Source organism: Aethalodelphis obliquidens, unplaced genomic scaffold (assembly GCF_003676395.1).
Source record: "Aethalodelphis obliquidens isolate GAN/ISIS:26980383/991018 unplaced genomic scaffold, ASM367639v1 scaffold1, whole genome shotgun sequence".
Taxonomy (NCBI): Eukaryota; Metazoa; Chordata; class Mammalia; order Artiodactyla; family Delphinidae; genus Aethalodelphis; species Aethalodelphis obliquidens.
Window position 1 is genome coordinate 47,513,614 of NW_020837945.1, and position 26,378 is coordinate 47,539,991.

A 26,378-nucleotide genomic window follows, 5' to 3' on the forward strand; every position below is an offset into this window, starting at 1 on the left:
TTTTCAGTTTCCTTTATTTTCAATTTTTAAAAAATATTTATTTATTTATTTGGTTGTGCCAGGTCTCAGTTGCAGCAGGTGGGCTCCTTAGTTGCGGCTCGCGGGCTCCTTAGTAGAGACATGTGAACTGTTAGTTGCAGCATGCATGTGAGATCTAGTTCCCCAACCAGGGATAGAACCTGGGCCCCCTGCATTGGGAGCATGGAGTCTTAACCACTGCGCCACCAGGGAAGTCCCTCCTTTATTTTCATTTTAGTAGCCTTTTGAAAATGAATTGCCATGGTTAAAACCAGAAGACTCACTCTTAAAGGATATAATTTTTGACACTTTAAGGAATTGAAAACATGCCCCAATTAATTGCTTCACTGAAAGCTTAATAAGTTTTTTTTGGTATATTTTTGGGCAAGTGTGATTCTTCTAAATCTTTAACTTCATACTCAGGGTACATATTTAAAAATCACTGCATAAAGAAATGACATTACTTATTAACTGCCAAAGTCAGATACTGTTGGAATCAGTTTCTAGAAATGGTTAGTTGGCCTACCCTGAGTCTTCCTCATCTTACCTAGTCTCTCTGAGGGTAGACATCAGCATCTGTAAGGCAGCTGGCAACGTTTAGGAATTTTCAATACTATGGGCTTTGTATTTCTTCATAAAGTAGTCTCACTTCTATGGAAATTGACCCCATAAACTTGCTTCTTCATTAGCACCCTACTGCAACCAGCTAAAATGACTGCTCCCAGAAAACAAATATCATACTGCATTTCCTTTAAGATGATGTAAGAATTTGAACCTAACATGTAAACCTGTTATGGTATCTTGACAAAAGCAGTTGTCAAGCATGTTTCTTTTTTCCTTTGCGTGATTCAGAATTGTGTTTTTATTTTTTCTTCCAGAATTGGAGAGTCCATATCCTTATAACTGAGCTCATTTCCACACTTAACTTGTGTCATGTTTAACTGGCTTTGTAAACCTGGCATAAATACAAACCCCGCACATTGAACATACTCTTAGAGAGCACCCCCATTTGCTAAATAAGAAAATGAAACAGGTTCTACATCTGCTTCCCCCCAAAACCTTCATAATGGGGACAAGATACTGAAGTATGCCTTGAGGGATCTAGGGAGATACTAATTGTATCCAGGCCTTTGCCATAGCAGCATGAGCTGATGTTGGCTTGATCTGTAATTGGACTCTTATGACTGTCTGGCAGCTTCTGTGACATATTAGTGGCCTTAGCCCAGTTTCTAATTGGCATCAAATTAGCGTGTATCTGCATCCACAAGACAGCTTAACTTTCTATATAAGAGAGGTCCTAATATCTATTTTCTTTAGCTATGATGCAATTGTACTTTGCAGGTTTTTTCTTTTAACTGAGAAGCAGCTGAAATTTCAAGATTCCCATATTACTTTAATCCTGAGCCTTTTGAATCTACTTCTCTACAACTGAAACAGAGTCTAGAAACTGCTGGTCCTGGCCCCATGTCTTGAAGAAATTACATAGTATTATATCTCTCTGGATTCAGGCCATAGACATTCTTAATCTGCAGGCTATCTGGAAACTTTAATAGAAAGCTTCATCTGTAATCATTTTAAACAGAGCCAGTAGAGACAAGATTGCTTTAGTTAGTAGTTTACCAGCTTAAACTGAGTACTCTCTAGTTGGAATGGAAACTTAATCAAGAAAAAACTCAGAATAAGTTTTCACTTATATTTTATGTCTTACTTGGCAACTTGTTTGAAAATGTTGCATAAAAGATCTAATACAGGAAACATTTTATATATCTGCCTATGATTAATAAATATGGAATCTGAAGCATTCTATTTTATAAATCAAGGTCTTAGTCTAAATTTCCTGTTTTTCTACACTAAAACAAAACAAAACAAAACAAAAAACAAATCCTTAGGGTAAAAATAGCACTAAACTATATAGGGTACTCCAGGGGTCAAGGCAACAGGCAAAATCAATTACTCAGGATGCCATGGTGTTGAGGCTTTTGTCAGACCATAAGCAGAAACATTCATTTTGTAGTCACTATAGATAAGACATTTGGTGCAGCTGGTTTCATAAAAATATAAGTAAATATATCCTACTTCAGATTTTCTGTGCCTATTGAGAAGAGGAAAGGAATGAATAACAAAATGATAAGTCAGTGACTTGGAAATACAGACTCACACATTGCTAGTTCCTGGAAACACCAGTCATTCTAGTCAAAGACTTCTTTACATCTTAATTTTAATCACATCTCTTTCTGCCTGTATTTTCCAAACCTAGCCACTGTCTTCCATCTATAATACCCTGTACCACCACCTCAAACACATATATACACTTAATCACACATTTTGACCTTTGTTCAAAGATTTTCTAGTCTTAAGTCATCTGCACTTTCTCACTTTTACAAATTCGCTCAGCTTGGCCCCTGCATAATAGCCTTCAGTGGATTTTCCAACATTTCTTTGTCTAAGATACTCTGAAGAATACATGCATGACAGTAGATATTGATACTTTGGGATTCATACCATTAGTTGACACCTCATCATGCTAAGATGAAAGTTTTCTCATTTACATTTCTTTATAGCCTAAAGAATGTTTCTTGATACAACCAAAGGAAACAAATGAAGATGCCACCAAGACCAGGAAGAGGAAAAAGGTAATATTAATAATTTTTTACAATGGTACAGCCCCACATGGTTTCTATCACATTGTTATATAGTGTACTTTGATGAGGCAATTATTGTAATCCCCACTTTATATATGCAAAAATTGTAAAATTCATTGAGGTTTGGTGACTTTCCTAAGATCACTAGTAATAAGTGTTTCTGTTGGAGCTAAAAATAAATTCTTCTAATTCCTATTTCAGTCTTGTGGATACCAAACATCTTTGTTACCCACCCTGTGTTTTCATTGTGGTTAGAAGTCAGACAGGGATTTCTAATTCTAAAAGGGGCCCAGAGCTCTCCTGCCCTCTGGCCCCTCTGGCTCTGTCCAAGAAAAGAAATTTACCAACCTTCTTTTCTTACCCATTTCATTTTTTAAAAGCCTTATGTCTTAAAGTATTAATAAAAAGAAAATAATAAGCAGATGAAATAGTGTAAGTATAAGGCATTTCTGACTCTAATTTCAAACGATAATTTAAAGCAAAAGGCTCCCCTTGCGTTTTAAGACTTGCCTGTGAACATACGGAAAACTCTGTTGCTCCTATACAAACTTTCTTATGGCTCAGCCTTGAACAAAGTGTGGTTAGCTTTTTTTTTAATAAATTTATTTAATTAATTAATTTATTTTTGGCTGCGTTCGGTGTTCGTTGCTGTGCGTGGGCTTTCGAGCACGGGCTGTAGGCACCCAGGCTTCGGTATTTGTGGCACGTGGGCTCTAGAGCACAGGCTCAGTAGTTGTGGCACACGGGCTTAGTTGCTCCGTGGCATGTGGGATCTTCGTGGACCAGGGTTCGAACCTGTGTCCCCTGCATTGGCAGGTGGATTCTTAACCACTGCACCACCAGGGAAGCCCGAAAGTGTGGTTAGCTTTGACCTTCCACCACAGTTGTCAAAACAGCAATGTAATTCTCTCCCTGCCAAGAAAGGTCTACTGATGTAGTTAGCAGAGGAAATGCGATTGGGATTAGAGGAAACAAGATGGACTCAAACCAATTACTTAACAGCAAGCTTTTAGAAAACAGAGTGTGTGTGCATATGTTTTCCTTGCCTGCACATGGCCAAATAGGAGGATGGGAAATGCCAAATTGGCTGAGTTTTGGCACGTCCTTAAAGAAACGACTTTTAACTTCTCTTTGATAGTTTGACACTAATGGCCTTCAGGAGTGTTAAGTTCTTGGGGTTCAAGGTCAGAACTCCAGCTAGCTAGTTTAGCCTTGGCTGAGGTCATGCTAAAATGTGCCCACGGATGACGTGTTCTTTTAAAGTTAATTCATTTGACAGAACTTTGACCGTTCTTGGCAGTGGTATGAAGAGGAAGATAGTATGGAAGGAGGGGGGAAAAGCTGGGGTAGAAGGCAAGGAAGGGCTCTTTCCGGATTTTTGGTGAAATACTAGGAAGAAATAAGAAGGGAAGTTTATGATGAAAGTTGAATGAACAATTGTGCATTCCTAGTACATTGCAGACATTCAGTAAATGCTACACAGATAAGTCCAAATCTAAATAGATGTTGTACAGTATCCTGTTCTGCTTTCCATAGGGCCAATTCAAGATGTCTCTCCCAAGACTTGAGAATTGAGGGTCTCAAGTGCCCCTATTTAGTGTCCTCCTTTGCTGAGATGAGTCCTGCAACTCTTACTTTAATGCCAGAAATCCAAACTGAGACTCAGTGCCTTAAGAACCAGGTTACACAAGGAATTCTCAAAATTCTACTCTCCCAGGAATACACATTTTCTGAGGCTTAAAAGGAGGTTTCCACAAGCAACAAGATTTATTGACTTTTAACAGAATATAGTAACCTATTATAGACTCCTGCAAAATTTTTAGTTCTCCTAGCAGAGACCAAGAGTTACAAGGAGTCTTTTAGATCATCCATTCATTTTTCAAAGCAGTAGTTATGTCCAAGAAGTATCTTTTAAGTTTTCTCAAGTGTGTTTATTAGAACTCCCATTCACCCTTGGCTATCACAGAACCTACTTACAGTTTAAATGCCAGAGGAATCAACCTATCCTAAGCCAAATGCCATCCTAAAATCTGTCTTCCCATTTTTACTTCTTTCTCATCAGAAGAAAATTACTGATGTTCTTGCAAAATCAGAGCCAAAACCAGGGACACCTGAAGACCTACAGAAGCTGATGAAAGACTATTATAGCAGCAACCGCTCAGTGATTGAATTAGAAGAACTAACCCTACCAGGTACAGCCAGGCTTCCTTGTTGTTATTCCTTCTAATTAATATATTTCCACGTGCTAGTACTCCTTTCCTCAACCTAATAGTTTTAACTGTTGGATGATTTCTTCATTCAGATGCTAACTGGTATTCGTTCAGTCTAATAGAAGGATTTGTAATTTTTATTCAAAAGGTATTGGGTGTACATTTTTTTGGACAGATTCTTCAATGAATAAGAATTTTAATGAGGATAGAAGTTAAATTTAAAAAAGATAAAGCACACATTCAAAAGTATACATAATTAATTTACTCATCCTTTATAGATAAAAACTTTAGCTTTAATAGCATCTTAGTTTTGTTGTTGCCCTTATCATGGATATCTAGTCATGGTTTTGCTTTTAGGGTAGTATTTTGGGTCCCAGTCAAGACTTTTTTCAAGTAAACCATCTAAAGATAGGGACAAAATTCTGCATGTTTAGCAAGGCTGACACCTCACCCTGTGTGATTCTTTTCTTTTTTTTTTTTTTTTTTTTTGCCGTACATGGGCCTCTCACTGCTGTGGCCTCTCCCGCCGCAGAGCGCAGGCTCCGGACGCGCAGGCCCAGCGGCCATGACTCATGGGCCCAGTCGCTCCGCGGCATGTGGGATCTTCCCGGACCGGGGCACGAACCCATGTCCCCTACATTGGCAGGCGGACCCTCAACCACTGCGCCACCAGGGAAGCCCTGTGTGATTCTTAAGCCTATTATCATTTGAGATCTACTGCCTTAGATATGTATAATTAAGTTAAAAGATATTGGAAAATTATTTTAAAAACCAATTTTAATTAATTTCAAAATAATGGTATAACCTGTAACTCTTTTGCACAGAGATTGAAGAAAAGATGTCATAAAATCAAACCGCAGAGGGTTTGGGCACCACTGCTTCAGATGAGCTCTCTATATATAGACTACTAGAGATATCTAACACTGCTTTTGGAAAAAGTCAAGGGTAGCTTGATTTCCTTTTTCCATTACAACTTTATGCTTTCTAGAGGCTTGAGAAGCTGAAAAACATCCCATACCCTGAAGTTTTATAATTCTTTCATAAAATGATGTGTATGTGTGTGTGTGTGTGTGTGTGTGTGTGTGTTTTAAATGCACGTTAGGTTGGAGACATCAGTACCCCTGTCTGTTCCTTTTCCAAAAGGAATACTCTTTAGGGAATTGAAGGAACTCATTTCCACATGAGCGAGTTCTGGAGTTTTCTATGTACTGAGATCAGAAAGCCCAACAGCAGTTAGAAACCACTCTTCTCAGCACAGCAGCTCCTCAGGAGGAGAGCTAGGTCCTGGCTCTTCTATCCTCAGGAACCAGGTATTATAACAAAGCCCCTTCAATGTTTAACTGAAGTTTGATTTTACTCTGACTCAGTGGTCAATTTTCCCTTCTAGTTCTTTGTTAGAGTTTACCTTCACCTGAATAAGGACTTGTAAGATAATGGGACCACTGCTACTCTGTAACCTCATGGAACATTGTGATTTGCTAGTCAAAAGTCAGAAGAAAAAGCCTTTAAGGAGTCATTTGAGTTCCATACTGAGTTTACATTATATTATATCATCATTAGAGTGCAGTAATATAGTTAGGCAAGAATGTGTGGTCATGGTTGGCTGAGGGGAAAATGTTTAAAATATGTTAAAAATACTGCTATAGCCAAAAGGAACAGGTTTTCATTTTCAGTTAAGAAATTAGGCCATTCTGAGCCACAGTGAACAAAGGCATCATAGGAAGGTTTTAGAGAAAACACCCATCACTACACTGTCAGGACCAAGGACACAGAGGAGGTCTCTGTTATTTGAGAGGAGGGGCACGCCATGGGCTATCTGCAACAGTCTCAGGAAGGGGCATAAATACAAGATGGATATAAGTAATAAAATATTGTTCCTATTTAGTTTGCTGAGTGTCTAACTTGGTTGTGGTTTGAAGTTGTTTGTGTCTGTAGGGCAGCAACATGTCTTTTCAATTAATACTGTGCATGTACATTGTTAATGTCATACACATGGGAACTTAATTAGAGTTTTGAGTCAGGAATCACTTAGAGCTAACTCAGCTGTCCTCCTGAGAGCTGCAGTGTGGTTTAGATCAGTGCTAAATGCCTGTAAGCTAGCCGCAACTGAATCACCCAGGAACTTAAAAAGCAAATTCCCAGGCCCAGCCCCAAGGAATTCTGACTCATTGAGCAAGGGGGAGTCCATTCCAGGAATCTGTATTTTTTGTAAAGTTCTCCAGGTGAGTCTGGTCGTATCCAGGCTTCGGAGATTACAGTTTTAAAGACCATCAAAGGCTCAACAACCGTATAGGGGGCAACATCTTTGAAGTTGGTTACTCACATATTGTGAGTTATATATGCTAGGGCACAGCATAAATTTCATTTAACTTAGTAATAGTTTACTCCCTAACACACTGCTATGTTTATAGACAGACTTCTTCTGCTATAATGAATTAGGATGCTAAACATTATGTTGCTTTTTTATACATCTCAGGTACAGAGTTAATAATACTACATAATTGCTAGACCATGATCATTGTTGGTTGAGCAAGGCTCCTATGTTTTATTGTAGCCCGTTCCATTCTTTCATTATGTTGTTGTGCTGTGTTATGTTAATGTTCTATTTTAATGCATTATTCCCGCTTTTCCCCATCCACACTCCAAATTCCTTTCTCCATAGGCATAATGTCACTATACCTTTTTAAATATGCATATGTTCTTTTAAAATATATCATATTGTTGCGTGTGGATACATTTTACAATTTATTTAAATAATGTTGTGCTGAACCTCTCATTCTGTTTCTTTCCTCACTTAGCACTTTTTCAAGATACCTGTATAGCTTTAAGTACATCTACTTCATTGCTTCTAAAATGCTACATAGTATTCCAATGATTTCATCGACCACATGTTGCTCATCCATTTTCTCCGATATGGACCTTTAGGTTGCTTCTAGTTCCCCACTATTACAAATAATGCTAGTATGAATATACTTGAGTATGTCTCTTTACAGACTACACAAGAATTTCTTTCCATTATTTACTCAGGAATGTAATCCTGGGGTCATAGGGTATAAACACCTTAATTTTACTACCATCCACGATAGCGATACCACTTTACACCTCTACCTACAGTTCACAAAGAGTTTCCATCATCCTACATTCTCAGCAACACTTGGTATATACCTCTTTCTAACAGTTGCCATTCTAAAGTGTGTGCAAAGTGTTATCTCATTTTGTATTAATTTGCATTTCTGTGATGACGAGTTTGAGCATCTCCACATAGATTTGTTAGCTATTTCAGCTTTGCCTTTGTATATTGCCTATTCCATGGATTTGAAAATACAGATGCTTCATTAGTCCATTGAATGATACAAGCTTCTGTTTCACTACTCTAAGAAATGATGGACAGTTTAAAGTTTACTTATTGTTGCTGCTGCTGTTGTTTTAAATGCTAGACAACTTTAAAATATATGAGTCCCCAATTCATTAATGTTGTACAACCTATTCAAGAATACACCATTCACATGTAATCTATTTTGAGTATGTGTTTGCGAAATCCTCTACAAAGCATGTTTCTCGTATTTCTAGACTCCTGCTTCCTCAAGGCCAATGATTTGACTCACAGTCTTTCATCATATCTAAAAGAAAGTAAGTAAACTCATTTTTTTAAAAATTATTCATCAAGTTTTATTATTTCCATTAAAACATTAGATGTATCTCTTTAAAATAAAACCTTTTAAAACTTCATTTAAAATCAAGTTTCCATCTTAAATGGATTTTAAATGAAGGTTTTTTAGGTCCATCTTGATATTAATTTTTATTTATTTAAATTTATTCTTGTTTCTCTCTGGTATTGGGGATTTGGGTTTTGGTCTTGTTTTTGTTTTACAACACATTAGAAGTATTGCTCCTGGAATCCAGAGAATTCTCAGTGTTCTAGTTGCAGGTACCCCATCAATTTGCTATTTGACTTGGCACAAGTCACTGAGGACTCCTCCAGGACTCTATTTTGTTATCTGAAAGACAAAGAAGTTGGACTATGTGATCTTGAACCCATCTCTGAGGTTCTGAAATTCTGTTCCCATGTTCAGAATTCAGACCATGGCTATTGCACAGACAATCTAATTTGATCTTTTCGATTGAATGTAGGCAGTAATAACTAGATTATTCATGCTAGGTAGTCATTTATTGTGACCAACAATGAAATAGTTTAGACATGGTGATTTAACGTTCCTTTTTCAAATTCTAACCAATTCTGATGACACTCAGCTTGAGTTCATAAACCTTTCTTAGCCTCAAATTCAGCAAATGTAAATGTAGGTAATAATGGAATCAATCTCAATGGATTATGAGAACTAAAAAAGTTATGTAAAGTGCATAGCACAGTGTCAGTGTTTAATAAATGTTTGCTATTTTAATATCATTTCCATTTTATATCTTATGCTGAGTGTCCCTTTAAAATGAAGCATTATTTATTTATTTATTTATTTATTTTTGGCTGCGTTGGGTCTTTGTTGCTGCAGTCACGCTTTCTCTAGCTGCCGTGAGCGGGGGCTACTCTTCCTTGCGGTGCGCGGGCTTCTCATTGTGATGGCTTCTCTTTGTTGCAGAGCACGGGCTCTGGGCGCGTGGGCTTCAATAGTTGTGGCACGTGAGCCCAGTAGTTGTGACTCGCGGGCTCTAGAGAGCAGGCTCTGTAGTTGTGGCGCACGGGCTTAGTTGCTCCGTGGCATGTGGGATCTTCCCGAACCAGGACTCGAACCTGTGTCCCCTGCATTGGCAGGCGGATTTTTAACCACTGTAACACCAGGGAAGTCCCTAAAATGTAGCATTTTTATTTTATTTATCTATTTTTTTTTTGCGGTACACGGGCCTCTCACTGTTGTGGCCTCTCCCGTTGCAGAGCACAGGCTCCAGATGCGCAGGCTCAGCGGCCATGGCTCACGGGCCCAGCCGCTCTGCGGCATGTGGGGATCTTCCCGGATTGGGGCACGTGCCCGTGTCTCCTGCATCGGCAGGCAGATTCTCAACCACTGCGCCACCAGGGAAGCCCGCAAATGTAGTATTTTTAAATCAGTTCTTTTCCCGTTTAGTCAACACTGCCTTTAAGCAACAAACATAAATTAAAAAATAGAAAATGTTGTATTATTACAAACTTTTTAAATTTTCCTTTTCTTTTATTTTTGTACAAACTTAGTTCTAAAAGTGGTCACATTTAGCTACTTGGCATATTATATGTTTTGTGGTGTAAGTTAATGATATTTAATTTTTGTTTAATATCTAGAATAACCAGAGAATAGAATCTAAACAGTGCTCATATTTTACTTAAGCAATAACAAAGAAGTAATTGGGGGATGTTCAACTTTGGAGGCTTTATTTTGCTATATTTAGGGTAATATTTTTCTCATGGTCTTTTTTCAGTCTGCCCTAAATGGGTGAAACTTCGGAAAAACCACTGTGAGAAGAAATCGGTCCTGATGCTGATTATCTGTGGCTCTGCCATCCGAGCCCTGGAGCTCATTAGGTTGGAAGCTTCACCTGTTCCATTTCGTAACTGTTTTCTGAGTAACTGATATGTGCGGAGCTGACAAGTTCTATATGCTGGAGAGCAGCAATGAATAAAATATACAGAGTCCCCTCGCTCATGGAACCTACTTTCCAGTAAGGGAGGCAGACAATAAACAAATAAATATGCATTATAATGTCAAGTAGTGATAAGTTATGTAGGAAAAAAAATAAAGCATGGCAAATGGATAGAAAAAGATGGGGGCTACTTTTAAAAGGGTAGTCACAGAAAGCCTCTTAGGAGATTGACCTATGAGCAGAGACTTAAACAAAGTGAATGAGAACGCCAAGCAGATATCCGGAAGAAAAGTGTTCCAGGCAGAGGGGACATAGGTACAAAAGGCCGTGACATGGAGTGCCATTGGAGGATTTTGAGCAGAGAAGACACATGATCTGAATAATCATTCTAAAGGATCACTTTGGCTGCTGTGTGGAGAACACACAAGGGTAAAGCAGGGAGATCATACGAGCAATAACCAGTTGGAGAAATAAATGAAAGAAAAGATCTAATTTAAAATAGTAACAAGAAAAAATAGAACACCAAGGAAAAAACTAGCCAAAATTTAGATGAAGAAAATATTGCATAAGGGATGCAGCAGATCTTAAACAGAAAGGAGTACCATATTGTTGAATAGGAAGATTCAACGTAAAGATGTCTGTTTTACCTAGAATAATCTACAAATTTCACAGATTCCCAATGAAACTCCTATAGAATTGTTTTTTAAACTAGATAAACTAGTTCTACGTTCATATGAGAAAATACAGAAGAAAAAATAGCTGGCGAAATTCTAAAAAAGAATGCTAGTGAGGATACTATGCCTATAATATCTATCAGATTTTTTTTTTTAAAAAACCTATTACAAAGTCTCAATAATTAAGAGTATGGAACTGGCACATGTGTGACAGATCAGAACAGTGGAACAGAACTGAAAGTTCAGAAATAGACCCATATGCATATGAAAGTACAGGATATGGCAAAAGTGAAAAATCAGCAGGGAAAGATGGATTATTTAATAATTGGTATTGGAACAACTGGGTAGCCATCTAAAAAAATTAAGCTGGGTTCCATATCTCACTCCTTATACCGAGATAAATGCCAAGTGGACCAAAAATTTATATGTAAAAATTATGTTTTAAATACAGTTTGTCAGTGCTTTACTAAGTGCCTTCACATACCTTTTCATTTACTGTAGCTTTTGTAGAATAAACAAAAAGACTTCCACTGGATCTGTAGTAGCGTTCAGCTTTCAGAGAAGAGCTGTCAGAGTAAAATGGGATTTCCTGGGACTCACCCTCTCCCAAGGCCAGGCTCTGCACTGGGCTTTGACCAGAGACAAAACAGGAAAATCCAAGTCCTAAAGAAAAAGGAACTTGATCAAATAGATTAATGTGCAAAGTAGACTCTCAGTAGTTATTTAGCATCTATTTTTCTAAATGAGCTAATCTGACCATGAATTTAGAAAAGTAGTTTTTTAAGCTTTGTTAATCGTCCTTCAGAACCTTTCTGCTAGGCACACGCGTTAAATTGTATCACACACCCTTTCAGTAAAACGAAAGTGTTTCTTTTAACTATTTCTGCTCCAAACATAATTGATCTTCAAGACTCCAACTCTTTCTGGGCAGCCGTACTTGCTGGTTCTGAAATCGTAAGAATTCACATTGACATTTCAGTGTTTTAAAGACTACCCACAGAACTCATTTCAGATTCAAACACTAATGGCAAAGAAGTTGGCCTGGAGGTGGCCTCTTAAAAACAAGTTGTCACATTGATTTGAGTTTTTACCGTACATAAATGCCTTTCTGATGGGCATAGAAGGACTGTGCTGTCGTACTTCATTTGCCAATTCTCAGTGTTTCTTTATGTCTTCAGTAATATTATGATCCATTTCAAGGTTAGGTGATTTGCAGAAGGTGATTTCTGAGCAGGCATAACAAACCCTATTCATAAAGGCTAATATTGAATAATTCTAACTTTTGTAAGAATATCTGTTCTCTTGAGAACCATGAATTATGTTAAATATGTCCCCTAAATTGTCTTCTTAGTTAACTTCGCCATGGAGAAAGCTCATGTGTAAGTACAGACTCGAGTGCAATAGAACGTGTGTAGCATGAGTCACTATTTTGTAAATTCATTTATTCCTACTGGTTGGTAATATTTCTCAAGCATATTAAGGATATAAAAAGGAAAGTAATATTCCGAGCAGTATTCCCATATTCTATTCCCAAACATCAACTAGAAGATTGTTCTTTTATACCCATTTTATACCCATTTATACCCGAAGCATTTCCACATATAAGATTTTACAGATAAGCTCACTCTGCAAAGTCCATAAAAGTAGGGGGGCTGCTGTGAATGAAGGACATAAGCCCTCCTGCTTCTCCCTGCTAGCTTATCCCTGTCCCCGCAGGGCAGCCACACACAGACCTTCGTACATGCCCTTGGGCTCTGTAGAGCACAGACTGACATCACTGCTAAGATATTTCTCACAAACAAATTTTTTATGAGAACTATACTGCAGAGTTTGAAGATAAATTCTCTGCCAGGGACCTAAAATACAGAACCTTTGTATTACAGGTGTTAAAAAACAAAATTCAACCAAGTAAATTTGAAGATCACATTGGCTTAACTCAGTGATTCATGAATCAGGCAGCACCCAGCCAGCAACTAGAAGGGCACTCCGAGGGGTTGTGCAAAATGAAAGTTTTTAATAGGAGAAAGGGTAGAGGGACTTCCCTGGCAGTCCAGTGGTTAAGACTCTGCACTCCCAATGTAGGGGGCACAGCTTCGATCCCTGGTCAGGAACGAAGATCCCACATGCTGCACAGCGCAGCCAGAAAAAAAAGGAAAAAGGGTGGAGCAATGGAGCCATTAACAAAAGAAAAGAAAGACTACTTTTTAGGCCAGGACATCTTCTTTTGCAGGGGAAGGAAATGGCAAGGGTTTTATGTTCCTCTCTGGTATGGAAAGGGCCCACAGGACAGATTACCTTACTGGTGCTTGACCAGAGATTCCAGACTGGTTGATTAAGATTACGTTTCTCAGAAAAGTTGAAACTGCAATTAGATGAAGTATTAAATCTGGGTTTCGGTATCATGGGCTTTTAGCATGAGTGACACCATTTTGGGACTGTGGTTTTCATTTTAACACAAGTGAAGGGCAAATCCACATGTTTCAATAATCAAGGAAACCTAAGTAAAGTTAACCGTGTGCCTGAGACTTAGAAGCCAACCCAGATGCATGCCTGATTAAAGGCCACCCCACTTTCATTCCAGAGATGGACTAACCTGAAAATCAGAATTTTGTGTGTGCGTATCTATCCACATACATATGTACATATAGACACACATAAATGTGCATATTATTTTGAATAAATATGGTGTAATACTTAAGATGTCACATGGCCCTGAATGAGTGATTTTTCTTCTGCGTAAATCTATTGCTTTTCATCAGGTCATTGACCGCATTCAGAGGAGACAGCAAAGTCGTGAAATTATTCGCAAAACACATAAAGGTAAGCAAGGGCCTGTGGTTCCTAGTCGGGGGTGGAAGTGATCCTTAAGGGCCACTTCCAGACCTCAGTTGTTTCACTTCAGCCTCTTTTCCGTATCTCCTTAGGAAGCATGTTCTTTGGTGCCTTCCTTTTGTAACATATTGAACGACTGTTCCGATTTTCTTTGTGTTTCCTGCCTCTGCTCCCACAACAGTCACTACTCCTCTGCGCTCTGAGGTTTCCATACAGAAACTGAAGTTTGAGCCCTGGACTCTTTGGAGACTTAACCAGTTTTCCGGGGAGATGCTCTTCTGTCTTGATGTTAACCTTCTTTGCCCTGGAAGTTGACCCTAAACAAGAGTAGCCCCTTTTGCTTTTTTACTTTCTTAACTTTTAGATTAAATGCTCTAAATTGGACTATGATTGAACTTTCCAATGACTCTTCTTTTCTTTGTTCTCTTCCATTTTGGAATAGGTCCAGGAGCAGATAAAATTGCTGGAGAAGCGTGTGGTACACCTGGGTGTAGGAACTCCAGGGAGGATTAAAGAACTCATTAAACAAGGTATGAAAAGAGGTAGTGATACTCCTACTCAGAGCTGAGTGTTTGCCTAACCCCCATGTGAGTTTGGGAAACCACATGTGTGATGTAGTGAAATCAGACCTCTGTGTTAATTCAGGAGCTGGAAACTTAGCCTTTAGTCCCTAAAGCCAGCCAGCAGGTGTAGTACAATAGGGAATGATAAGGACTGTGGCAAACTGTGGTACTTATGCCCATCTAAATACATTCAAATTCCAGTTGCTTTAAGCAGTTCAGTGGGTCCACAATCTATTCCACCGATTGCAGACTCTGGAATTTGTATAGCTGAATGTGTTGAATATTTCCCTCTCACTTAATTGAGTCTCGGCTCCCCAAGACTCCCATTCCAATTGAGGGCTGGTATAGAAGATATGTTGAAACAAAAATGCAGTTTCTATGGATGAAATACAAGCACTCTAGAACACTTCTTGCGCATGTGTTTCTTTTAGTGCTTTACCCAGAAAGTGTTCCAGACATCATCCACCAATGGGTTTTTTTTTGGGGGGGGCGGTACGCGGGCCTCTCACTGCTGTGGCCTCTCCCGTTGCGGAGCACAGGCTCCGGACGCGCAGGCTCAGCAGCCATGGCTCACGGGCCCAGCCGCTCCGCGGCATGTGGGATCTTCCCGGACCGGAGCACGAACCCGTGTCCCCTGCATCGGCAGGCGGACTCTCAACCACTGCACCACCAGGGAGGCCCCACCGGTGGGTTTTTATAGTTTGTTGACCTTCTCAAAGCCATGTACATGTTCTACCTTACCTGCCAGACAGATTAAAGATTTCTTTTAAATACTCATTTCCAAATTACATGTTCTACCTTAGTACATGTTCTACCTTACCTGCCAGACAGATTAAAGATTTCTTTTAAATACTCATTTCCAAATTACTTGTTTAACAACTTTATTTTATAACTGCCTGGAGCTATTCCTGGATTTTTACATATCTAAAAGTAATGTGTTCATCAATATAATATCTCAGTATAGAGATGGTCATTTGCAAGGAAGCAAACAAGAGCTAAAAATACTAGTGTTTCTCTCCAGATGAAAACCTTGGGTAAGTGAAAACACTATATGCAGAGGTCTGTGCAATTACAAGGAAGTAGCAAACTTGGTAGCCCCAGGCAAGGAAGGGAAACAAATATTTTTTGAGTTCCTACTTGTACTCAGTGCTGTGCTAGACACCCTCACATATCTCATTTAGTACTCATAGCATCCTTGCAGGCTAGTATTCTTATTTCTTATGAGAGAAAGCTGAAGCTTGGAGGGTCATGTAGCCCCTTCCAAGATCTCTCATTCTAGGCCTTCCTGGTTCCAGAGCCTTTCCCCCTCCAGGAGCTCCTGATCCAATTGAAGAGATAAATGTGCATAAGTTGAGACTGACGACATGAAGCAGTAAATGCCAAGGTCCAAACAAGTACTTCTAAGTCCTACAGGAGTTGAAATGAGGGAGAGATTGTTATGGTGGCTGAATCTGCAGGGAGGTCTTTACAGAGGAAAGGATCTTTAACTGATCTTTGAAGTGTGGGTAGGATTAAAATAGGATCTTTTTAATATACTTTAAAGTATGGAGATGTGAGAAAAGCATTCAGGAATGGGACAACAGCTGAATCAAAAGCACGCAGGCAGATACATGGGGTATATCCAAAGGAGACAATAAGTAGTCAATACATGTTGAGGTTAAGAGCCCCTATTACAGACTCAAATCTATGGATGCAAATCCCAGGTCCAGCAGCTTACCAGCTCTGTGACTTGGCAAGTTTCTTAACCTTTCTAAAACTGTTTCTTTATCTGAATGACATAGATAGTAATAGCACCTACCTCAAAGGATTGTTATGCCAATAAAAAGCTAAACACAGTTAGTGTTACACCTTAAGAACTCAACAAATACTAGTTATTACTTTTATTAAAGAGACCACCTTTCTTGGTTGGAGACTTCGTGGGCTGTGGTAGCCTGTGCTTCAGTTGGAAAGAAAGTCAGATTTTGGAGGAAGGCCCTTGCACAGTGATTGGCTGGATTTTTGTCTTGTGGCCCTAGGAGGGTATTGGAAGCGAAGACGCAGGTGAGAGGTGCTCATAGTCCATCCATGAGACGCGGAGGTGGGAGAGATTGGCTGGGCAGCTGGGAGGCCAGGGATGCGCCCTCCCTCTCCCACAGCTCTTAGCCAAAGACTCACCTCTCCCCTTCCTGGATTCCACATGTTTTGTATGTGTCGCCAGGTCCCCCAGGCAACAGGGCCACTCTTCTCCATATTTAATATTTAAAAGAGAGAGAGAGAGAACGAAGCTGCCCAGACTGTTGAAATTATATTTCTACAGAGTTTTGAAAACTCACTGTGAAAGCTTATTTCATCTAAGGAGTGGAAAAATCATTTAAGGAGCTGTTGATTTATTTATAATACTAATGAAAATAGCTCTTCTGATTCTGATTGGATGAATGGTTTAATATTCATTGACTACAGATGTTAGGCTACATACAAAGTGTTTAAAGAGAACAATTCCAGCACTCCAAAAACTGAAAGTATAACAAAGCAAGACAAATGGCACATAACTCATTTTATGTAGCTGTTTATGACTTAAGATGTTTATATATATGATATATTAAGGAGAGTTTCCGAACATCAAAAGATATTCCATAACCTTGGGATCAGTACACTTACAGACAGAATTCTATTGTTTTATTTAATAAGGAAAGGGATTTTCTAATTATAAGAGCCCTTGTAAAATGCAAAAAGGTACAGAAAAGAAAATAGGTCACTTTAGAGGTAATGTCTTGTTAGTTAATATTAAATATATTTCCTTTCAGTCTTTTTTCTATGCATTTATCTATATTTTTTATAAATGGAGATCATATTGCATATCATAACTTTATAACCTGTCTTCTCTACTTAATATATCCCATGAGAACTTTGCTTGTCATGAAATAGTTTTAATTTTTCATTTTTAATGGCTGCATAATATTCTATTGAGTTTTTTTCCAGTTTTGTTGAGATATAATTGACATATAACATTGTATTGGCCAAGGTGTACAACATGATTTGGTATATGTGATGTGTAAAGTGATTACTACAGTACGTTTAGTTAACACCGGTCACTTCATATCGTTACAGTTTTTTTTCTTGTCATGAGAACTTTTAGGATCTACTGTCTTAGCAGCTTTCACATATACAGTACAGCATTGTTAACTATACTCACCATGCTGTACTTTACATCCCCAGCACTTATTTATCTTATAACTGGGAGTTTTTACCTTTTGACCACCTTCATCTATTTCTCCCACCTCTTACCTCTGGCACCCAGCACCAATCTGTTCTCTGTACCTATGAGTTCATTTTTGTTTTTTGTTTTTTTTTAGATTCCACATATATGTAAGATCATACAGTATTTGTCTTTCTCTATCTGACTTATTTCACTTAGTATAATGCTGTCAAGGTCCCTCCACGTTGTCACAAGTGGCAGGATTTTCTTCTTTTTTATGGCTGAATAATATTGCTGTGTTTGTGTGTGTGTGTGTGTGTGTGTGTGTGTGTGTGTGTGTGACATATTCTTTATATATTCATTTGTCAATGGACACTTAGGTTGTTTCCAAATCTTGGCTTTTGGAAGTAATGTAGCAGTGAACATGGGAGGTACAGATATCTTTTCAAGACAGTGATTTCATTTCCTTTGGATATATACCCAGAAGTGGAGTTGCTGGATCATAGGGTAGTTCTATTTTTAATTTTTAGAGAAACCTCTATACTGTTTTCCATAATGACTGCACAAATTTACAATCCCACCAGCAGTACACAAGTTCCTTTTTCTCTATAACCTTGCCTGTACTTGTTATTTCCTGTCTTTTTGATAACAGTCATTCTAACAGGTATGAGGTGATAACTCATTGTGGTTTTGATTTGTGTTTCCCTGATGATTAGTGATGTTGAGCTCCTTTTCATGTACTTATTGGCCATTTGGATGTCTCCTTTGGAAAAACTGTATATTCAGTTCCTCCACCCATTTTTAAATCAAATCATTTGGGGTTTTGGGGGTTTTTTTTTTGTTTTTTGCGGTACGCGGGCCTCTCACTGTTATGGCCTCTTCTGTTGCGGAGCACAGGCTCCGGACGCGCAGGCTCAGCGGCCATGGCTCACGGGCCTAGCCGCTCCACGGCATGTGGGATCTTCCCGGACTGGGGCACGAACCCACGTCCCCTGCATCGGCAGGCAGACTCTCAACCACTGCGCCACCAGGGAAGCCCCAAATCATTTGGTTTTTTGACCTTGAGTTGTATGAGTTCTTTACATATTTTGGATATTGACCCCAAGTTATATTGGTGTTTAGCAATTCTATTATGGTAGGATATTTGGGTTGTTTCTAATTTGTTTTGCTATTATAAGTAATACACAGTGATCATCTTTATAAGTAACTATGCTTAAGTTTCTGGTGTTTTATTGGGATATGTCAGAGAAGGAGAATTATTTTATCAAACAGTAAGCATTTTAAAGCTCCTATTATATAATGTCCAGTTGCCTTCCAGAGAGGCTGTACCTGTTTGCTGTCCCATCAGCAGTCAATTATTTTTGTTTGTTTGTTTTTGTTTTTTGGGGTTTTTGTGCGGTACGCGGGCCTCTCACTGTTGTGGCCTCTCCCGCTGCAGAGCACAGGCTCCGGATGCGCAGGCTTAGTGGCCATGGCTCACGGGCCTAGCCACTGCGTGGCATGTGGGATCCTCCCGGACCGGGGCATGAACCCGTGTCCCCTGCATCGGCAGGCGGACTCTCAACCACTGCGCCACCAGGGGAGCCCAGCAGTCAATTATTTTTAAGGGAACACTATCAACCCATTGTCTTTCTTAATTTCCATCATTTTTAATTTACAGAGAGAGTTCTAAATAAGAGGCATGGTAGTTATAAGAAGCATGAAAAAGTCTTTAGGGCAGAGGGGAAATTATTGAAATAGCCAATATTGAGGGGAAGTGCTGAAGGATAAAAGAAGGCTTCATTATGTTTCCAGGTGTGATAGCTTGGGGCAGTGGGCAGAACGTGTAGAATGGGAAAAACTAACTGCCCAACTCTGAGACCTCTGAGGAACAGACAACCCCTGAGGTCCCCTCCAGCCCCACACTCCATAATTGTCTCTAGATACACAGGAAGACAGCAGGAATGAGTCCTTAAGTGGTTTACCAGTCTCCTCAAAGGATAGCAGGCTTTGAATAGAGCCCATTCATCTTAACTTTCCTTTTTGCCTGAAATTAACCTCCCAACCCTGTCCACATCCTTCTGCCGACTCACCTCTTCAGAGTCACGCAGACTCTGTTGGACTCAACTCCTCTGAAGGGTCACTATCCCAAATTGCAAGGATACGTCTTATCAAATCCCTGTCGGGAATGACACTTTACCCTCTGGGGCTTCTTGAAATGGAGGCTTGGGATTGATTCTTTGCCAGAACTTGAGCATTTCACGAGCTTAGCAAGAGCAGCTTCCCTGCTTCGCTGAGAATCAGTGATAAGATTGTAAGGAGAGTAAGTCTCTGAGTGCTGCATTTGTTTTCCATCAGACAGGGACAGCACTTAACGTGCAGAGATTAGTTACTGGGGGAAAAAAGAGCAAATGAGGCAAAAAAGCAACCAGAGGAATAAAAAATCATTTTAATAAGCTTATGTCATAAGTTCTTTAATGTAGCAACTCTCTCCCTGTCTCTTTCAGGTGGCCTTAATTTGAACCCCTTAAAGTTTCTGGTTTTTGACTGGAATTGGAGAGATCAGAAGTTGAGAAGGATGATGGACATTCCCGAGGTACCATATAACTAGCAATCCAGCAATTGCCTTTAATCTTTCTTTTTTTTCAATCTGAACTTGAGTTCAAACACAGCAGTAAAGTCTTTGACATGGGGAACCAGCACACTCTGGCCTTTGAAATTATTTCTTTTAACTCTTTTAACTCTTTTAACAATTATAGAGACCGTCTCACCCCATACACATAACTGTATCCTTTCCATGTGTTTTATAGGAATCAGCTTTTTTTCTTCATTAAATGACCAGTGGCCTCTGCCCCACTGGGGACCACATCTATACCGCATCTTTGAGAAACAGGAAGATCTAGAGGACTTGGTGTATTTCCCTGTGCCTTGTTTTAGAGACACAATCGTCTTTGCCTTTTCATCCTTATAAATATGTACTTGGAGGTGGGGGAGCACAAACTTGCCTCATTGCCTTCATCTCCACGTACCCAAAAACCCACTTACTTAAATTAGAGGGCTATTTTGGTTTTGGGGAGTGGGGAAATTTTTTTGATGTCTCAATGGATTAAAACCGATTGAATACTGAATAGGAACAGCATTAGCTCATTATATATTTATGAAAGTAATCCATTATCATCATAATGTGAAAAATTGAGGGACTTCCCTGGTGGCACAGTGGTTGAGAATCTGCCTGCCAGTGCAGGGGACACGGGTTCGAGCCCTGGTCTGGGAAGATCTCACATGCCGCGGAGCAACTAAGCCCGTGCACCACAACTACTGAAGCCCACGCACTCTAGGGCCCGCGTGCTGCAACTACTGAGCTCGCATGCTGCAACTATGGAAGCCCGCGCACCTAGAGCCCATTCTCCACAACAAGAGAAGCCACAGCAGTGAGAAGCCTGTGCACCACAACGAAGAGTACCCCCGCTGGCCGCAACTGGAGAAAGCCCACATGCAGCAACAAAGACCCAGCACAGCCAAAAATAGATTTTAAAAAATAATTAAAGGGCTTCCCTGGTGGCGCAGTGGTTGAGAGTCCGCCTGCTGATGCAGGGGACACGGGTTCATGCCCCGGTCCGGGAAGATCCCACATGCCGCGGAGCAGCTAGGCCCGTGAGCCATGGCCGCTGAGCCTGCGCGTCCGGAGCCTGTGCTCCGCAACGGGAGAGGCCACAACAGTGAGAGGCCCGCGTACCGCAAAAAAAATTAAATTTAAATTTAAAAAACAAAGAAAGAAAAATTGATTTGCCACCTACCATGTTATCATCTGACTAATCTTTCAATCTAGCCTGATGCTTAGAAGTAGCTATTGGAGAGAATAGGGTTGTGCAGTAATAAACATGGCTGCCAGTCACCAGCCAGAAATAAATCACGGCAGTAACTATCAAAGAAGCTTGCAATCATTCCTCCAAACATGTTGAATGAATTAATTTACTGTATAAAACTATATCCTCAGAATGACCAAACCTGATTATAATTGACTGGCGAGTTAAGCTAAAAACCATTTTCTCACTTCCCTGCACACACACATACACACACACACACACACACACACACACACACACACACACAGTCTCCTGAACTGTTGTTGTTGTTTTTTTTTAATAAATTTATTTATTTTTGGCTGCGTTGGGTCTTCGTTGCTGCCTGCGGGCTTTCTCTAGTTGCGGCGAGCAGGGGCTACTCTTCGTTGCGGTGCGTGGGCTTCTCATTGCGGTGACTTCTCTTGTGGAGCACAGGCTCTAGGCGCACGGGCTAAAGTAGTTGTGGCACAAGTGCTCAGTAGTTGTGGCTCGCGGGCTCTAGAGTGCAGGCTCAGTAGTTGTGGCACATGGGCCCAGTTGCTCCACAACATGTGGGATCTTCCCGGACCAGGGCTCGAACCCATGTCCCTGCATCAGCAGGCAGATTCTTAACCACTGCACCACCAGGGAAGCCCCCCTGACTGTTTTTTTAAAACTAGTTTAACCAACTTGATGTCAGGCACATGAGGTCATATTTGATTATTTCAGTTATAATGTTAAACCTGAGTAAACAACCATCACTAGTTTTCTAATTATAATAATGAGGGAGAAATAGTATTCAAGAAAAACATTTTAACCCATACTTATTTTTATTGTGATGATGTCATTATTAACAGTTATCCTGCATTAAAATATTGTGTATAGTCTATAGGCACACTTTGAATATCTTGAAAAAGATTTTTCTGTGAGATTTTATGTTGAATGTTGTACAAACAAAAGGACATCTTAATGAAATTGATGTCTTATATAGTACCGCTTCCTTTACTTACGTAAATATTTCAACTCTGAATAAAATGCAGGTTTTGCTCTTCCTGATTCTGGCCATAACAGCTGCATAAATACCAGGGACTCCAGACTGGTTGAATTTATTCACCAAGACCATCTTTTCTTGATCTTAAACTTTTTTTTCTTTTCTCTCACTTAGATAAGAAAGGAGGTTTTTGAAATTCTGGAAATGGGAGTCCTCAGCCTATGCAAGTCAGAATCTTTGAAGCTGGGCCTTTTCTAAGTCTGGGTCCTAATGAAAATTCCTGTTTTCGTGGTGGGATTTGCATGGCTCTGGCCCATTGCAAGCAGTTGGTAAATATCAGCTATTGTTTTATTAAATTGATTGTATCACCAGATGAATCACTGGGAATCTTAGGTGGGGATTCTTTTACAAAATGAATGTGTCCTTTGCCAACTCCCTTGTATAATAAAGTATCACTGGCTTGTGTGTGATTTTTGTTAAGCAGACTGAGTTTTTCTTTCACCAACTGGCTTCTGATGTGACTGTACAAGCAAGGGAAAGAGCATCTGGGCAGCCTCAGGCAAGCCCCTTCCCTCTCTGAGCCTGTTTCATCAACTGTGAAATGGGAATACTATCTTGCAGGATTGCTGAGGATTTCATGAGATGGTATGTGTGGAACAGATTTGAAACTGTGATGCCTAGTCCCAGTGTGAAGGGTGGCAGTGGTACTACTGGTGGAAAGAGCTGCAAGGATATGTGGCACTTTGTAAACAAATAAAAGACAACGGTGTAACTACAACTGTCTTATTCATTTATTTAATTCTTTGTTTTGAGATAATTTCACACTTACAGAAAAGTTGCAAAAATAGTATAAAGAATTTCCATATTCCCTTCCCCTAGCATCCCCCAATGTTAAGATCTTGTATAACTATAGTACAGTTATCAAAACTAAGAAATCAACATGGGTACAATACAATTAACTAAACTACAGACTTTATTTGGATTATACCAGTTTTACCACTGATGTCCTTTTTCTATTCCAGGATCCAGTGAAGGATCCCACATTGCATATAAGTTTCCTAAGAAGAATATATATAGTCTGTCACAGTTAATCATTAAAATAGTTCTGGAGGAAACGTCTTTATATTTTACAGATGATTAAACTGAATCTCAGAAAGGACACACACTACTTTAAGTAGCAGAAGAAGAAGTCAAACCCAGATCTCCTGTATTCACTTCGGGACACCATGGTTATCTATCTGGGGAGTCGGGCATATATAACAAAGGAGATAATAAAGCAAACAGTTGCCACTACTGGTATATGAAGTTCCACATTCAAATAGTGTGAAATGTTAAAGGAGTCCAGCAGTGTAGCACATCACACTCTGGCAAATCACATGCTTCCACACACCAGCGACTTGCTATTTGTGCACCTCTGTGGGCTAGAAGCCACACACGGGGATTCAAAGGATAAGGGAACACGTTCCATCCTGCAGGACTCTGGCTCAAGCTCAACAAGTTACAGGAAAAAGAAAGAAAGCCACCACAGCATGAGAATTCATTCAAGCTATAGCTAAACTTAGCCCTTTGGGGGCTGACCCTCCCCCAACTAAGAGAGAATTCTGCCTTCCAACTGAAACATCGGCTCATCCTGCCTGATGACCTTCAAACTGTGACATCGGCTCTTCCTGGTTCTATGGCAGCTTTTGGCCTTCAAACTCAAACTGGAGGAACATCAGCTCTGCAGATTTTGGACTTGCCAGCCTCCTCCGTAATCACGTGAGCCAATTCTTTATGATAGATCTATATATACATTTAGATCTATTGGTTCTGTTTCTCCAGAAAACTCTAATATACTCCTGTGAAGCACCTTTTAGTTTGGGATTTTGGTTAGGTTGGTTCTGTTGTTTTATAAAAAGCCTAAGAAATACTGTTCTTGATTTGTTACTGTAATGACCCTTCTGGTAGGTGTTACATATGTACTATAATCACACCCAAAGTTGGAACAAGCACCTAGATTGCAAACATACCCAATATTTTGTAGGCCAACTCTGCACACATAATCTAATCTCACAGGCTGTTACTGCCTTTTAAACTCAAGTTCTTGACCATGCTTATTTAATAAAACAAATAGTAGATATGAACTCCGAGTGTTCACTGCCGTCTTCTCACACAGATCTGTCTGATACCAACAGCCATACTCGTCACCACCTCCAAGCCAGATTCAAATGGCTTGCTGAAAAGTCCCCAAGGGTGTTCTGCTTTTTTTCCAGTTTTGCAAGGGAAAGCTTTGACTCTGAATTGGAAACCTCCCAGTGTAAGTAATTGCATTTGTTTTGTATTCTTTTAAACTAGGTAGATTTGCCAAAGTTATTGTCTTCTTTAATACAAAAATAGTCCAACATATGGCTTCTCTGCCGAATGTTAATAGAAAAAAGAAAATTAGAAACTCACATGCTACCTAATTCTTTTTAAATCCTAATTCTACATCTTAAATGCATCTTGAAGAGGAAGTAATTATTAATAGCGTAATGAAAATGATGTTAGTGGATTTCTAATAAGTGAAAAAAAAAAACCCAATAATACCATATTGGAATATTGAACATTTAAGTGATTATCTATTTTGCTCTTCCTTTCTCTTGCATCATTTGGGCTACTTCAAAGCGCGTGCTTGAGGAAAGGTTAGGAGGAGATGTTTTTCATCCACGCTTTCTGCCAGAGCCTTTCTTATGGATGAAAAATTTGGAAACTACTGAGATTAGTCATCTGTGTTCTGCAATCCCTGTTTGCTTCTCCCTTCCTCATTATCACAAAGAGCAAAGTTAGCTGTAATCTGAGAGCATTTTCCCAACTTAGTTTATATTCACGTTAAGGGACAGCCACATTTGGGAAAAGCTGACAGCACTCACTTCTATTATTTGTATTAATCTTGAAGGATTTGGGCAAGTTCTTAAGGATAAATCCATTTTCGCCCTTTCAGGAAGGGTTGCCCTGAATTAGCCACCACGTCCCAGAAATAGCCCGTTGTAACTGCTTCCCAATGTTGCCAGATGTTGGTTTATACAGACCTGCTGGAGACTCTTCCTCCTAGGCATGGCAGTTAGCACAACAAGTTTTTTGAGCCTACGTAAAACATACCCAACAATGGCTGATTGAAGGGAGCTGTGGAAATCGGGTCTGGTTAAGAAATAATTCCAGAAAGCAGAAAGACTTTGCGAGTGCAAAGGAAGATTCACGTAATTCTCAATATTACCATTATGTGGTATTACTCTGAGCAGTAATGTTATAAATGTCTCAAAAGTATATCTGGGTCACCCGCAGAACCACAATGAAGAGGAAATCCCAGGACTGCCAGTCCAGATTGCCAGACAACAGTGCCGTGAAGCAGCAGCAGTTGCCCGCCTACCGGCTACAGCTCTCAGCCAACAAAATCCTCTCCGGCTTTTTTGCCACAGGCGTGTTCTGCCTTGGAGTGGGCGTCATCCTTCTGTTGTCTGCAAAGACCATCAAGGAAGTAGAGGTGTGTCCCATCTCACTTTTTGGATGCAATTTCTAAGAATTTTCAGCTTTCGGACTATAAAGAGTGGTCAGTTTGAGAACCCAGCCCCCCAACAGGGAAGCAGATGAGACTGGAGCATCCCTTTTAAAGCTGGCAGGTGCAGATGGTGAAAGAGCCTCTATGTGGTGGCTTTGTTCATCCCTTTTCCCTCTTGAGGACAATTACTCTCACACTGGTCAGTTCAGCCACCTTTGTTTACAGGGGCCTGGCAAAGTCAGGAGCTTTTTATGCTGGCAGAGTACCGAGCAAGTGACTGGTAGAGGCGGGAGGAGAGGCAAGACCAAATGACTGCCAGGGACCCGTGAATCATATCGATAAAAAGAGCGAAGAGCCAAAGATATAGGTCTTAATTTTGCCCCACTTTCAA

General features: G+C 39.9%; 2 protein-coding genes across 4 annotated transcripts in view; both read left to right on the plus strand.

Moving 5' to 3' along the window:
- CMSS1 (cms1 ribosomal small subunit homolog) overlaps positions 1 to 22,953 on the plus strand; it is a 381,549-nt gene extending 358,596 nt beyond the window's left edge. For 2 of the 3 annotated variants that reach the window (XM_027103285.1, XM_027103304.1), the window contains 8 exons: positions 2,580 to 2,651; positions 4,723 to 4,852; positions 8,441 to 8,500; positions 10,274 to 10,376; positions 13,869 to 13,929; positions 14,384 to 14,471; positions 20,166 to 20,254; positions 22,648 to 22,943. In XM_027103285.1, coding sequence (XP_026959086.1) covers positions 2,580 to 2,651; positions 4,723 to 4,852; positions 8,441 to 8,500; positions 10,274 to 10,376; positions 13,869 to 13,929; positions 14,384 to 14,471; positions 20,166 to 20,254; positions 22,648 to 22,731 — 687 coding nt within the window. In that variant the 3' untranslated portion in view covers positions 22,732 to 22,943. Of the gene's footprint in view, positions 1 to 2,579; positions 2,652 to 4,722; positions 4,853 to 8,440; positions 8,501 to 10,273; positions 10,377 to 13,868; positions 13,930 to 14,383; positions 14,472 to 20,165; positions 20,255 to 22,647 lie in introns of all 3 variants that reach the window. The other variant, XM_027103295.1, reaches the window with a different exon arrangement.
- Positions 22,954 to 23,063: 110 nt separating this feature from the next.
- Positions 23,064 to 26,378, plus strand: part of LOC113618910 (cell cycle control protein 50C-like) — a 28,929-nt gene continuing 25,614 nt past the window's right edge. Inside the window, exons 1-3 of the mRNA XM_027103273.1 lie at positions 23,064 to 24,231; positions 24,629 to 24,769; positions 25,774 to 25,972. Of these exons, the coding sequence (XP_026959074.1) occupies positions 25,781 to 25,972 (192 nt within the window). The 5' untranslated portion in view covers positions 23,064 to 24,231; positions 24,629 to 24,769; positions 25,774 to 25,780. The remainder of the gene's footprint in view (positions 24,232 to 24,628; positions 24,770 to 25,773; positions 25,973 to 26,378) is intronic.